This window comes from Corythoichthys intestinalis, chromosome 2 (genome assembly GCF_030265065.1).
Source record: "Corythoichthys intestinalis isolate RoL2023-P3 chromosome 2, ASM3026506v1, whole genome shotgun sequence".
Taxonomy (NCBI): Eukaryota; Metazoa; Chordata; class Actinopteri; order Syngnathiformes; family Syngnathidae; genus Corythoichthys; species Corythoichthys intestinalis.
Genome location: NC_080396.1, coordinates 23,225,136 through 23,241,262, shown reverse-complemented (window position 1 = coordinate 23,241,262; position 16,127 = coordinate 23,225,136). Strand labels below are relative to the sequence as shown.

Here is a 16,127-nt window from a genome sequence, read left to right as displayed (position 1 = left end):
TAGAGAAGTTTCCTGCTTTAAGATGGCGGCTGTTTACCAACGCCGGCAAGTCTGTCATTTCGCATCTAGTTTCAATACATGTGCTGCTAACGCCATTGAATCTGTCATTTTGTATCTAGTTCTGTATACATATGGTATCTTTTATCTATCGTAACATGATATGGACGTAGCTTGTAGCGGCTTTCGGCAGCAGTCAGGTATTATTGTTTTTTTTTTTTTATCTAGCGGCATGAGTTGACACAGAGCCGTGAGTTGAGCATTGTCATTTGCCGGGTAATGACAAGTATGATGTTTACTCTCGGGACGCAATGCGGTCCGTTCCTCATTGCGTCCCGAAGATCGCGCTGACTGTGTTTAGTTCCGCTTTACTTGACATATTTCAATAATTGGAATTTGGATGTTTGTGAATCGTTCTCGAATCTTGCACTGCCGAAACGCGAATAATCTAAGAATCGGAAATTTCGCACACCTCTAATTATACTTATGTTCCAGTTTGATAATATGTTTTGAAAAATAAAAATCTTGTTCAATTGAATCTTTTTTTTTTTTTTTTTTAATGAAACCCAGATATCTCAAAGTAACATATTTTAGAGCTGTAATTGCAATACCGTGAAACCATGATATTATCATACCGTCAGAATCTCATATCGACACATGCCTATTGCATACATAGGATACCAACAATCGGGACAATGTGACATGTCCTGTACTACACTGCTGCCATAGTGCTCCCATATGCGAAAATCTCTGAACTATGACAAGCTAACGTTGAGAGAATGATTCAGGAAAATGTATAATTATGCAAAGAACTAAGAGTTAACTGCGAACTTCATAATATAGGTTTTGAAGTCTATAGATGAATCTGTATAAAATACCACGAATGTAAGAATATCAAAAATGCCGGTAGCGTGAAAACTTAAGCATACAGAAAAAACTGATCACAGATGAAATCAGCGACCAAAAATTGTATACTAGTAGAATATAATTGTTTAAAAAAAAATAATTTTTTGAAAAAACTTTTTTGCTGGTCAATGTTATCAAAATCAGCAACCAATACAATAACAAGGATTTATTTGTCATGTAAGTCTCATGATGTTTCATAACAAAATTGTTTCCATGTCCCAAGCAATATGTACCATCATAGTGTATACATTTGTTTTATATTGATATAAAACTTAATAATTTCACATCCACCGTTGGCTAAAAAGCAAAGCGTGTTGTCTTTGGCACTAAAATGAAACTACAGTGGTACCGCTACATATGAATTTTATTCCTTCCAGGACCTGGTTTTAAGTCGAAATGGTTGGTTCGAGCGGGATTTTCCCATCAGAATACACGATAATTCGATTAATTCATCCCACAGCCCAAAAATGTACCTTAATAAATACTGCTGGTACAATTACAAATGGCAATTACACATAACAAAACAAATAAATTATAAATACAAATTAGAATAATATAAATAAATCGGAAAGAATAAAGCGTTTTAATTGTCGCCTTAACTTACATATAACTGGCGAATAGAGATCGGAGGAGATGGCGTGTGGAGGTCTCTTTATCCCTAATCCATATGTCCAAAAGATGTTCAATCTCCTCCGAAATAGCGCTATGACACTTAGAACATAGTCCTCCCTTTGGATGCTTTGACCGTTTTGATGGCTTCCATCTCCTTGAGGACCGTTGAGATCTTAGCCGTATTTCGGCCATATTGTCAGGCACGTTCACTGACGCGCACACCAAGCTCACATTTTTCAATCATTTCCTTCTTAATTTCAATGCTAAGCATCACCTTTTTCCACCACCTGCGCTAACCATCTTGGGACCCATGTTGATTTCTCTCACAAGAAAATCTGCCGTACTACTGTCTTGCGGGAAAACAATCAAATTACGACGCTGTTGTAAATCGCTGTATTTGGAGCGTGCTGTCATGTGTGGAGACAAATGACGAGGCAAATTTTACGTCAGATGTTGAAAGGATCGTATGTCGAGCATTTGTAAGTCGAGGTACCACTGCCCTGCATGAGTCAAATATCCACAGCTGATCCTTTGTTCTCAATCGACTCCCCTAATCACACTGACATCATTTCCTAACAAGAACTTGCAGCAAGTTCCCTGGGCTGCAAGGGTCAGTCACGGACTGTTATTTGCTCACGATTGTGTAATTCATTCAGTAGTGTTGCTTTTTCATTATTACTCAGTTTGCTTGTCTACAGGTATGGGCATGGGGAGTTTGTGGTTGTGGGGGTAAGTGGCAGAGAAATTACTTCCTGACTTGCCTGACGATTAGCCATCTGCTGTGTTCATCCAGTGGCTGCCAGAGGTTGTGTGGGGGTCAAAGCGTGTGTGACTGTTTTTCACCCTCCTATTCACTCCCACTTTATCTTGAGAATTGGAAGTTGTTGTAAATGTTTATAGTTTGGATGGCGTAGAATAGTCACACCTGCAATTCTGATTGACTTTCCAACTACTGCTCATGAACTCTTTCTGCTTGGTTTAGTCAGTCTTGTTCTGCATTGTTTGTTTTTGTCTCCCCATCTCACTAATGCCATTCTACAGTGTATCACAAAAGTGAGTATACCCCTTGCATTTCTGCAGATATTTAAGTAAATTTTTTCATGGGACAACACTGACAAAATGACACTTTGACACAATGTAAGTAGTCTGTGTGCAACTTATACAATAGAGTTGATTTATTTTCCCCTCAAAATAACTCAAAATACAGCCATTATTAGCCACTTTTGTGATACACTGTAAGTGGTAATATGACAAAATTACCGTGTGGTCAACAAAAGATGTCCACGATCCGATCGGAAATCGGTCCCAATCATGGCATTTTCAGAGGACCGGAATCGGTTAATAATTTTTTTTCTCAAATTTGATCATTTCTTTTTATTTTCTCACTTACTCACTTTTGTGATACACTGTATGCTGGCATGCCAGGAGAACATGGTGATCTACCCCCTGCTGCTTAAGACTCTTACAGTACATAAGGCTCAAATCCATCAGATGTGATCACTCTCCTTGACGTGCTTACGCCGTTGAGTAACAAAGAATTGAGGTTGAAAAAAATGCCATAATAGAGACATGCCACAGCTTCACAACTTCAGCGTCACGTGCATGATGAACCAGTTACGAGTTAGCTGGTGGTGCGGGTCTTTGGTTTGATTTAGCATGAAATGAAAACTGTTAGCATGGTGCCAGCTGTGTGTGTGCAAAGCTGGTGGGGGATGGATGTGCTGAGTGTCAGGATGATATCTAGGTCAGTCAGTTTATTTGCAAAGTATGCATATGAGCTGTTTTATACTTAACAATGTGTCCTTGCAAGTGCTTTTTAACTCACTAGCTGCCATTGACGGCAATAGAAATCCAGCTTGTTTTAATTGGGAGGTCAGGCACTGACAGGCCAATTCATGTGATTTTGCTGTGCTACTAAATATACAGTGGTATGAAAAAGTATCTGAACCTTTTGGAATTTCTCACATTTCTGCATAAAATCACTATCAGATGTGATCTGATCTTTGTCTTAATCACACAGTTGAAAAAAAGTGTCTGCTTTAACTAAAACCAAAACATTTATAGGTTGTCACCGTTTAATGAGGATGGTATTCAAACAATGACAGAAGGGGGGGAAAACAAGTAAGTGAACCATCACATTTAATATTTTGTGGCACCCCCTTTGCCAGCAATAACTTCACCCAGACGCTCCCTGTAGCTGAAGATCAGTCTGGTACATCGATCAGGACTAATCTTGGCCCATTGTTCTCTACAAAACTGCTGCAGTAGCTGATGTTGTAGTTCAGTCAGATTCCTGGGATGTCTGGCATGAGTCACTGTCTTTAGGTCATGCCACAGCATCTCAATGGGGTTGAAGTCTGGACTTTGACTTGGTCACTCCAGAATGTGTATTTTGTTCTTATGAAACCATTTTGAAGTTGATTTACTTCTGTGTTTTGGATCTTTTTTGTTTTGGCTGTCTTGTTACAGCATCTGTCCTCTTTTTTAACTTCAATTGTCTAACAGATGGCCATAAGTTTTCCTGCATAACATCCTGATAAACTTTTGAATTAATTCTTCCATTAATGATTGCAAGTTGTCCTGGCCCTGAGGCAGCAAAGCAGCCCCGAATCATGATGCTCCCGCCACCATGCTTCACGGTGGGCATGAAGTGTTGATGTTGGTGAGCTGTTCCATTTTTCCTCAACACATGACGTTGTGTGTTACTCCCAAAAAATTCCCACTTTGCTTTCATCAGTCCACAAAATATTTTGCCAAAACGTCTGTGGCGTGTCCAAGAGCTTTTTTGCGAACATTAAATGAGCAACAATGTTTTTTAGACAGCAGTGGCTTCCTCCGTAAAGTTCTCCCATGAACACCATTCTTGCCCATAGTTTTACATATATTTGATGTGTGCACAGAGATATTGGACTGTGCCAGTGATTTCTGGAAGTATTTAGCAGTCACTCTAGGGTTATTATTTACCTCTCTGAGTATTCTGCGCTGAACTCTTGTCGTCATCTTTGGTGGACGGCCACTCCTTTGGAGAGAAGCAACAGTGCCAAACTCTCTCCATTTGTAGACAACTTCTCAGACTGTCGATTGATGGACATCCAGACTTAGAGAGATGGTTTTGTATCCTTTCCCAGCTTTATACAAATCAATAATCAATGGTTGCAAGTCTTCAGACAGCTGTTTTGACCGGGCCATGATGCATATCAGACAATGCTTCTCATCAAGACATTTCCTACCAGGCGTGTGTTTTATAGTGGGCAGGACAGCTTTAAACCACTCATAAGTGATTGGGCACACACCCGACTTAAAATGTTTGGTAAAAATTGGTTTCAATTGCTCTTGAAGTCTCCTTTGGCAGAGGGTTCACTTACTTATTTTACCCACTTGTCCTTGTTTGCATGCTATCCTCATTAAAATGTGAAAACCTATAAATGTTTGGGTAGTTTTAGTTAAAGCAGACACTGTATTTTCATCTGTGTGATTTTGACAAAGACCAGATAACATTTGATAGTGATTTTATGCAGAAATGTGAGAAATTCCAAAAGGTTCAGATACTTTTTCATACCACTGTAATCAAGGTTTGACATAATAATATGATATGTATTGGCATCTTGGTGATTACTTAATTGAGTAATAACTTCTTCCATTCATAGTTGAAACAATATATGATACAATGTTGTCAGATTTGGGGTTTTGCCTTCGAAATGTAATGATCATGCATTAAAGAGGAATTGTTCTTCCCCAATGTCCTTGGAAAGCAGTTGGGTAAGACAATTAGGTGCAAAACATTTACATGTTCAATATGAACTAGGTGTGCCAAGATTGAAAAATCGACAATTCATTGAATAACAAATCAATCCAAAAATATTTTTGATGATCAGTCACTTGGAGACATTCATTACTTAAAAAAACAACAACTATATCTTCTTCTTTGAGCCTCCTAACATTAAACATTCTAAACGTAATCCTCATGTTGGTAATTCATCGAAATAATATAGTATTAGTAGTGTTATTTATGTAGTATTTATGATTAAAATCCTTGTCATTTTTTTGATGATTGATGGATTCCGCCATCTTCGACTTCTTCTGCCACTTAGTATCCAAGCATTCCTGGTAACACAACAGACTGCTGGCTTTGGGAAAGTGTCCGAGTATTTTTGATTAAGCACGTTGTCTGGTGTATTTGTTTTCTCATGTTCAGTACATCACACAGAGTAGGAACAGTTGCAAATGGCTTGCTTGTGGGTTCTCTCACATTTTATTGTTGACAAGGTTATTGCTGAGCGAATAAGTTATTCCACATGACCGATTAGGCAGTACTGTCTTGATTTGACAAATGACAGTTTGCATACAATTCGCACACCTTGCCCTGAGGGGGGAAACTGCCATCCACAAGACTGCTTTCTTCTGTGTGTGCTTGTTGGTGAGAGAAGTGTTTGCATAAGGTTGAAGTTGGGCAAGTGTTGCTGACAGTCAGAACATAGAAGCTGGGAACTGGGTTTCCAACTTCCAACTTGGGCTGCAACACTCACAAATTTTTAGACTCAATTACTCCATAATTATCCCATCAAATAATCACATAAAACATTTTGAAATGTTTGAAAGAACATTCTGCTTCTGGAGTGCATATCTATATATTTCTGTCCATCTTGTTCTGCTTTCCAGCAGTTGCATAGCACTTAATCGTTTTGGAAGTGTAAACTTTTGATTTTCTTCTGCCTCAACTATTTCTACATAAGCTCTGTGTGTTTCTGTGGCAACATTTGCTTATATGGAAAAGTGATTCCAGCATAGTTTGAGGCATAGATTTTGCTTCGACTTTGTAATTGGATTGATCATTTAGTTAATATGTTAAACATTATTGTTCTCAAGCTTTTATACATGCAGCTGTTTGGTTTTAAATGCAAATGCTAAATATATAGATGACTGATGAGGCAATGCTACCTTGTTTTGGAAGATGGCAGCATAGAATGCACACACCTTGCCCTGAGGGGACTAGCGGTCTTGCAAGAGAGTGTGTGGTTTTTTTTTCTTACCCAATGCATGTATATGTTATAAGGTAAAAGCGTTTGAATAAACTTGATCTAAAGCAAGTGTGGCTTCCTCCACAGTAAAAAGGTTGTGAACTGGTATCCAAACCACTCTTTTGTCCGTATGGTATAATACCGTCATACAATGTATTGTGTAATACATGGAAAGTACATTGATTCTGTTGCCTGTGGGTAGAGATTTGTTGTGTCTCTCTCAGTCCTGTGTTTGACTGGTGATCTGTTAACCATGTCCTTGAACTATAATTAGCTTGGATAGACTCCAGCTCCCCTATGACCCTGAACAGTGGAGGTTGTTTATTGCCTAAGCGGATGAGGTAAGGTGACTGTACCTGATTGTCATTGTCTGATGTTGTGAGCTGTTGGAAGGCTCATATCAAGGTCTTGATGAAACTGGTTGCAATTCTTTATATAGATTTCTCAGTCAATCGCAGTGACCGTTTTGTTCCATTCGAATTTGTCGCTCAGGGTTATCCACTGAGATGGAATCAGGAACGTCTGTGTCTTCATTGTTCCTCTCCAATGTCCAACATTTTAGAATGCATTTTGATGCAGGGCAATATGATGCTTATGTCGTAGACAGATTATTAAGACTAGGGAGTTGATTTGAATTGTAGAGAAAAAAAAAATACGCATAATTTCTTCAATGTTGCTAAAAAGGGTACACACCAATACGACTAGCCCTAAAAACAGGAAACAGCTGAATCAACATCCTGCTTGGCAGCAAGCTTCCACACAGGCGGGCATCTGTGGAAACCTCTACAATGTCCTCCTGTGTGTTTGGATTCCCTTGGATTCTGTCCAGACTGATAACACTGGAAGTGTGGAAACTTGGACAGTCGTTACGTTTCCATGCGTTGAAGAAAATTCAACTATTCAATCGAATGAAACCAGACATTTAAAATGCTTGTAAGCTTTTATTCCGACGCCTACATTACATCCTTTTGTCTTCTTTCTGAGACACCCACACTTTTGAACTTTTGCGATAGAAAACGTCTAGACAGCATGGCTAGGTCAAGGTTTAGTGTACGGTAATGCAGGAAGTTTTATTCATTGAAGCATCTTGGCATGCAGCACCCCATAAATGATGGATATTTGTAGGTCAATGCATGTTCTAGATATTTCCTGGAATGGACAGATTAGTGGAAGTGCAAGATGGCCAAGCTTCTTCAGTACCTGGAGGGCTTTTAGCACACTGGCGCGCCTACAGATTGCTGCTAATGAATTAGTGAGAAGGTCTGGAGGGTTGTGGCCTACTGGCCTACTTCATGCACATGCACTGCTGCTTTAGTGAAGCACATGCCTGAAAAATTTGCGGTAGAAATCTATCATATTCAAAGCATGACTGTTGAGTTAAATATTCTTCATCCTTTTATCACAGTCCTTCAGAAATATTCTGAAAAAGTCTCCAGTTTTTAGTGGTGTTTAAGTCATTCTGTTTGCTTTGTCAACAGACTTGTAAAACTGGATGCCGTGATTAACCGAGCTTTCAAAATGCTTAATGTTTTATGTAACATAATGTTTAATTTCTTTTCTCTCATTCAGATGCGTTTGTGAACAGCCAGGAGTGGACTCTCAGTCGCTCTGTGCCGGAACTCAAAGTGGTGAGTTGAGTTCACTGACCAAACTAGTCTATTGCATCTAGCCTATAAAGTTTCTTCTCTATTGAAAAGCCACACTCTCTCTACAGGGCATTGTAGGTAACCTGGCCAGCGGGAAGTCAGCACTGGTCCACAGGTACCTTACAGGAACATATGTCCAAGAGGAGTCACCTGAAGGTACAAAGAAATATTGACACAATTTCTCTTTGATTTGGATGAGGAAGGATAGGAACATCAACCGGTAGCCTTCTATGCTAAAGTTAATTCCAGTATATTAAAGTCCTTCTACAATGTAGGAACTTTGCCTCAGAACTACTTTTCTGGAACTTTTCCTAGGTCACACTACAGACATGCTCTGGAAAATAAAGTTTCTAGTCATTTTAGGGGCTTAACAGTTATCCTGATCCTTTAGGATAGAGTCTGCAATGCAGAACCGCATTTCTGATTGGTTCAGCTACAATCAAAAACAAGGTTTTATGTCAAATAGCCATAAGTCTTGATGGGCTAATGATACACATATCCATTGAATAAACAAGATAAACAGGGCTGGAGTGTAGCGGACCTCTCTTTGTTTTTGACTGCTGACTAAGCAATTAAAAAAACAGGTCCATGGACTTAAAGGTAAATTTCGTATTTAACTGAAGGTGCTGCAGGTAGGCATGTGCCGGTTACCGGTTTCACGGTTTACCGTGGTGTGAAACATTCGCGGTTTCAAAACCACAAACATTTTTCGTCAGACCGTAGTACGGTATTCGCTATTTTTCTTGTGTTAAAAATGCAGCCAGAAGCGGCGTGGCACAGCAGCGCTTACCCCCTCCCGTTTGTTGCTGTGTGTGAAAGTGACGCTATCGGCTAGACAGCCAGCTAACCCAAAAACAAATACTCCACACATAAGGTGTACTGTTCTTCAATTTATTGAGCTCTCCAATCATGGTAAGTGTAATATATAAAATGAATACATTTAAAATGTTGTACAATTAGATTTTTCCATGTGAGTAGCTTCAACAGATTAGCACCATGGAAAAAGTTCGCTAAAAACAAAACACACATTTTCCTTTCAAATTCAATATACAAACTAACTAAAAGCTTACAAAGATGAATGTTAGCCTAGGCTTAACTGGGAGAGCAACTTCGTTGAGTGTTACAGCCGCAGAGTGAGAAAACAAGCTTGATTCGCTTAAATGAAGGGGAGAAGGGGATAGCGTCAAAGATCGCTAATTGCGAAAGATGATCTTGCCCTAAGCACAAGTCCACGTTCGCTGGATCAAGGAGAGGTCTCACTCCCAATGTTTTTTATTTTTATTTTTTATTTTTAGATGAAACCTTTCCACAACAATATTGACATTTTAACTAACTTATACATTTTTAACTAACTTATGAATTCTTTATGTTCTTTTTAAGACAAAGGCATGACATCATGTAGACTAGAGTTGACACAGTGGCTGAAAATGGCGAAACTTCACTTAAGCTTTTCCACCCTCAAAAAAAAAAGTCATGCAGTATAAATTTTTAGAAATTTTATTCAGAAGTGTTTTTACATTTTTTATAGAAATTATTTTGTTCTTGCTCTAATCTTGAGCAATTTGAGCTGTGGCTGTGAGTACAGTCTATAAGTTATATTTATTTTAATTTTATTTAAAATATATTTTTTTATTGATAAATTATTTATTTTAACAATATATTCATGTTCCAATTTGCAACTATGGTCTGAAAAAAAAAATCCTGTTCGATGGAAAAAAGTTTTTTTTTTTTTAACCCAGACATCTCAAAATTTTTTGGACCTATAATTGCAATACCGTGATACCGTGAAACCGCGGTATTTTTGCTCACGGTTATCGTACCGTCAAAATCTCATACCGGCACATGCCTAGCTGCAGGACACGTAGCATAGTCACTTTTGTGTGATCATTTTTTCCAAATAGTGTACTTTGCTTTCAATACACAATATTACACGGTTCGTGCCTCAATACTGTCTAACTTGAAGGCTAGTAAGCAAACTTGGTGGCTTAAACTTTAGCCCGACAACAATGGTATAACAAACAAAAATTTAAAAGTTACACATTGGTAGCTTGACTTACGATATCCATTAGTTCCATGACTATGCTCATAAACTTGAATCATATTTTTTCATTGAAATCAGTAGAAAAGCTAAACACAATAATGTGCATGTGAGATGTTGAAGGGCATTCGTAACTATCACTTCTTGCAGCACAGGGCAAACAAATCAATATAAAGACAGGTCAATCATCTCTCCAGCTCTGACAATACTTTCTGTAGTTTTGTCAATAGTACTTGCATGCAGTGCTGGACGGATGTGATCACACTGGCCAGAAGTCTAAACATCTGAAGGACTTTCTTATTTTTTGGACAAATTGAACTCATTTCGATGAGAGCATGCATCACAAGCTTGCCAAAACTTGTGGATATTTTGGTGTAAACTTTCCCGCTTATGACCGCCGTTTCCAATTTCCTCTGTACTACCCCGGAAGAGAAAAAAAACAACCGCACAATCTGCAATTTATTGTCTGTCCACATCTGTGGTCTCTTTTTGTCTGCTAGTAATCCACAAACAAGCCGTATTTTTCGGACTGTAAGTCGCAGTTTTTTTTTCATAGTTTGGCTGGGGGTGCGACTTATACTCAGGAGCGACTTACAGTTGTGGTCAAAAGTTTACATACACTTGTGAAGAACATAATGTCATGGCTCTCTTGAGTTTCCAGTTATTTCTACAACTCTGATTTTTCTCCGATAAAGTGATTGGAACAGATACTTCTTTGTCACAAAAAACATTCATGAAGTTTGGTTCTTTTATGACTTTATTATGGATTAACAGAAAAAGTGATCAAATCTGCTGGGTCAAAAATATACATACAGCAACACGAATTAGCAATTTCTTGTGAGTGATTATTGACTTGAACAATCATTGACTTGAACAAGTCAGGAAAGTCACTTGGAGCCATTTCAAAGCAGCTGCAGGTCCCAAGAGCAACAGTGCAAACAATTGTTTGTAAGTATAAAGTGCATGGCACTGTTTTGTCACTGCCACGATCAGAAAGAAAACTCAAGCTATCACCTGCTGCTGAGAGAAAATTGGTCAGGAGGGTGAAGATTCAACCGAGAATCACCAAAAAGCAGATCTGCCAAGAATTAGAAGCTGCTGGAACACAGGTGTCAGTGTCCACAGTCAAGCGTGTTTTGCATCTCCATGGACTGAGAGGCTACCGTGCAAGAAGGAAGCACTTGCTCCAAAAGCGGCACCTTAAGGCTCGACTGAAGTTTGCTGCTGATCACATGGACAAAGATAAGACCTTCTGGAGGAAAGTTCTGTTGTCAGACGAAACAAAAATCGAGCTGTTTGGCCACAATGCCCAGCAATATGTTTGGAGGAGAAAAGGTGAGGCCTTTAACCCCAAGTACACCATGCCTACCGTCAAGCACGGTGGTGGTAGTATTTTGCTGTGGGGCTGTTTTGCTGCCAATGGAACTGGTGCTTTACAGAGAGTAAATGGGATAATGAAGAAGGAGGATTACCTTCAAATTCTTCAAGATAACCTAACGTCATCAGCCCGAAGATTGGGTCTTCGGCGCAGTTGGGTGTTCCAACAGGACAATGACCCCAAACACACGTCAAAAGTGGTAATGGAATGGCTAAATCAGGCTAGAATTAAGGTTTTTGAATGGCCTTCCCAAAGTCCTGACTTAAACCCCATTGAGAACTTGTGGACAATGCTGAAGAAACAAGTCCATGTCAGAAAGCCATCAAATTTAACTGAACTGCACCAATTCTGTCAAGAGGAGTGGTCAAAGATTCAACCAGAAGCTTGCCAGAAGCTTGTGGATGGCTACCAAAAGCGCCTAATTGAAGTGAAAATACCCAAGGGACATGTTACCAAATATTAGCGCTGCTGTATGTATATTTTTGACCCAGCAGATTTGATCACTTTTTTCTGTTCACCCATAATAAAGTCATAAAAGAACCAAACTTCATGAATGTTTTTTGTGACAAAGAAGTATCTGTTCCAATCACTCTATCAGAGAAAAATCAGAGTTGTAGAAATAACTGGAAACTCAAGAGAGCCATGACATTATGTTCTTCACAAGTGTATGTAAACTTTTGACCACAACTGTATGTGTGAAATTATTAACACATTATGATATCATTTCATATGTTATTTTGGTCTTTTGGAGTGACACTGAAGGTTTGGTAAACTTGTTAGCATGTTCTTTATGCTATAGTTATCTGAATAACTTAATAGCTATGGCCACGTTCGCGCTCTGCCTTTGGCAATGTGTGTTCAATTGTATTATTGACTTTTTATATTGAAATGCATGCTCTCAGTTTGTGGCGCTTTCACGCCCACGTGGGGGCGCACTTGCACTTGTTCACGTGAAGAAGAGCGCTCACAGGCCAGAAGACCAACAGCTACGTAGCTCTGACTGAGTGGGCGAGTTAGCGAGAGAGAAACATGGCTGCGAACCTACATTCATTGTTAATGCTTGTAAAATATCTCTACTGAGGCAACGCCTGTGTGTATCATCTTTTCTGTTGTTGTTGTGTGTTTTCCACCCGCGATCCGACACTTAGAGCCAGTTGTGTGGTTGTTTGAACGATGCGCTAATGATAGCGAACGCATGCTAACCGTTTGTGTCATGTCATTGCTGTAAAAGCACCTAATTATCATTTATTTACGTCAATGCGAACCTGTTGGTATCGAGGACGAAATTGATTCAGCAAACTATACGGACGTCCAGCATCGTCATTTGGGAGTTTAGCCCGCTTAATAGCCAGGACGGAGCCGTAGCGTCATGGTGAGGTCAGTATATTCGCATTTCGTTGTTCATGCACTGTACACTTATTCAGCATGTTGTTCTCTATTGTATTTTTATATTAAATTGCCTTTCAAGATGGCATGTCTGTTCTATGTGTTGGATTTTATCAAGTAAATTTCCCCCAAAAATTCGACTTATACTCCGGTGCGACTTGTATACGTTTTTTTTCTCTTCGTTGGGCATTTTATGGCTGGTGCGACTTATACTCAGGTGCGACTTGTAGTCGGAAAAATACGGTAGCATAATATTCAACAACTCTTAGATGTTCCTCACCATTGCAAACCCCAACACTAAAAAGTGTTAATGTACCTCAAAAATCTCGGAAATTGGGTCTTCCTTAGCACCCTAAAGAACATGCCAATTCCTTTTTGCAAAATCCCTACTTCCAGGGTTAAGAACATCTTACAGTGTGAATGTGGCGAGTTTTCCAAGTGATGGAGCATCATCATCCATCCTCTTGATTTGATTGCCGTTTACTTTCATTGTGTAAGCTTCTCAAGTTTTTGATGTTTTTATTGGCGCAAGTGCTGGTTCAAACTGACTGACTAGCTTGATCTGTTGCTGCAGTCCAAGAGAAGTTGCTGTGTTGTTTTCAAATTCCTGGAGCCTAAAAATATGCCGTAGTCTCGATTCCCATGGCGATTGATTCAGAGCTGAGACGGTGGCTTTGGAACAGCACAGCAACCACAGCGCCACAAAGCCACTAACCAGAACTATTCTAAGGCTGCACACCCAAGCAAAGCAGCAGCAGCAGCAGCTTGGTTCTGTGGTGTGTTTAGGGGTGCTCGGACATACGGGCGTGAGCCCAGAAGTCATCCCTTAGCTGAATGGCGCGCATGGCTGATTGAGCGTTTTTGACCACTAAGTGTGTGCAAACACGTTGTACATGGGAGCAATCACATATTTACAAATTTACTGGGCACAAATAGAAAAGCATGAAAGCTCAGTGTTGAAAGGCGTGTGCTTGGTGGTTCATTTGAATGCTTTATCATAGGGACTTGGCCGTGATCTCTTGCTTGCTAGCCTAACAGTGGGAGAAAGGTGGAAGATTTGCTCTCTTCACCCTTTACCTGTGTTTTTTCTCTTCTCTGTCTTCTTGCTTCATGATATACTAGCTGACGTGGATGCAGGTAACTATTCTTTTCCTCATCTTTTTATGTTCATTAGAGACGCAGCAGCCTGGTGAAAGCAGCTTGGATTCCATTAAATCAGTGGTTCTCAAACAGTTTACAGCAAGTACCACTGTAAAGAAAACTTAACTCAGGGCCAACATTACCTCACTGGCTGTCATTGATGGCTCTAGACGTCCCATTCAGTCTGACTGTGAGGATCACTCCCTGCCCATTCAAAATGAATCCAATGTCTTGAGCCGCCAATTGGTAGCCAGTTAGTTAAAATAGTGTTATTGTCCAAAAGAAAAAAGGCTGTGCCTCGATTTCGATTAAAAAAATGGTAGTGTACTTAAAGGAACACCTTTATTATGTGCATCTCAGCGTAAATAATAATATTGTTCATAATAATAATTGTTTCATAAATCGAAGAAACACAGAATTAAATTTTTTTTTAATCGTAATTTCGGCGAAAAAATGTAAATAAAAGCAGTGTAAAAGTAAAGTGTTTCCAGGAAGTGTTTGCCCTTGGTGCTGGCAGACATTTTCTCAATGCAGATACTGTTATAGCCAAACGAACGCGCGTATCACAGATTTCCCTTCTTCGTGACCGCATAAACACTCATTATCAAACACACCTGTGCTCGGGTCTCAGTGTATGTGCGTGGCTAAAACCAATGTTGTAAGTGGTGTCTTTTGTGTTAAACATTTTCTCTGTATGACATTTGATGCACGTGCAACATTTTTCTGTGTTGCGCGTCAAATGCCACACACACACCATCTGTCGTGATTGATCACATTCGTGATAACGTACTCGTCTCTGCTTGGCTTCGCTAGGCCTCTTTAAAAATAAAACCTGCGCGATTATAAGTGTATCTTTATGATGCCAGCACTAAACACAACAAAAATACACATACGTCAGCGAATTCCTGGTGTCATTTCCGCGGCGGTGGTTTGATGAGTGCCAGCTAATGGGGCATTTACATGGTGACGCTGCGACACCGAGACACGTTGTGGAATGGCCTCACCTTTATATGGTGACAGCAAAGACGTAAACTTTTGAATCCGGCCTCCAAAGCAGAACGATTCGATTTCGCGCCTTGCTTTGCAACCATATGAATGAAAAGCTCTCGCTCCAATGACACACGTCACTTTGGGCATGCGCAGCGCTGCTACTAAACATTCAAAATGGCACACGTGGTGGAACGTTGGCTTTAATTTACTGGTTATAATATTCTTAATTTAAATACATTTAATGTTCATATTTTCGTGCCTTTTATACCAAAAATTAAAAAAAAAAAAAAAAAAAAAAAAAAAAAAAAAAACGTGGACACCACTGCTTGGAGTGGGCGGGTATGTTGTCGTCCGGGCTGAGGAGGTTGTTGTCAAGAAAGTGCATCATTGGCTGTCACCTTGTAAAACTGCACTGCCCCCATTGTTTAAATGGAGATGGAACCATATACATGCAAACATGACATTTGTCGTATTTTTGGAGCGTCACCATGTAAACGGCCCCTAAGTTGGAAACTCATGATGAGGAGCAGCTTCGTTCGTATGAAAAGGAGAAAGGCATTTTCCGGCCACCGGTGGAGACACCGGTGGCCGGAAAATCCTAGCGTTAAATTATTTTATGTCATGGCTTTCTCCCCACGTCTGACTTTGGGAGACTGAGTTAAATTCAAAGTAAAAAAGGGTTTTTCAGAATTTGTGGCATTAATGCGCTTATGTGAAGGGAAACTACATACGGCATTATCGTAGTGACGTCAGTGCGTCGACAACCGCGTGAATGTCAATCCAAGAAATTTACCATTTCCCTACTTAAATGCATTGAGCAACTGTCTTTCATGTGAAGGTCATTTATGTAAGGCACCGTCTGTCCCTTAAGTATTGAGTTAAATGGTATTTCTTTTAGAGGTGGGAATATTTGGGCATCTAACGATTCGATTACGATTCAGAGGCTCCGATTCGATTATAAATCGATTATTGATGCACACAACCCACTGCTTTTAATTTTTTGTACACACGTTCCA

At 39.6% G+C, this 16,127-nt stretch overlaps 1 protein-coding gene across 4 annotated transcripts in view; it reads left to right on the top strand.

Moving 5' to 3' along the window:
• agap1 (ArfGAP with GTPase domain, ankyrin repeat and PH domain 1) overlaps positions 1–16,127 on the top strand; it is a 128,434-nt gene that overhangs the window by 22,278 nt on the left and 90,029 nt on the right. For 2 of the 4 annotated variants that reach the window (XM_057856235.1, XM_057856218.1), the window contains 3 exons: positions 8,103–8,161; positions 8,248–8,335; positions 14,104–14,118. In XM_057856235.1, coding sequence (XP_057712218.1) covers positions 8,103–8,161; positions 8,248–8,335; positions 14,104–14,118 — 162 coding nt within the window. The remainder of the gene's footprint in view (positions 1–8,102; positions 8,162–8,247; positions 8,336–14,103; positions 14,119–16,127) is intronic. The other 2 variants (XM_057856244.1, XM_057856226.1) reach the window with 1 other exon arrangement.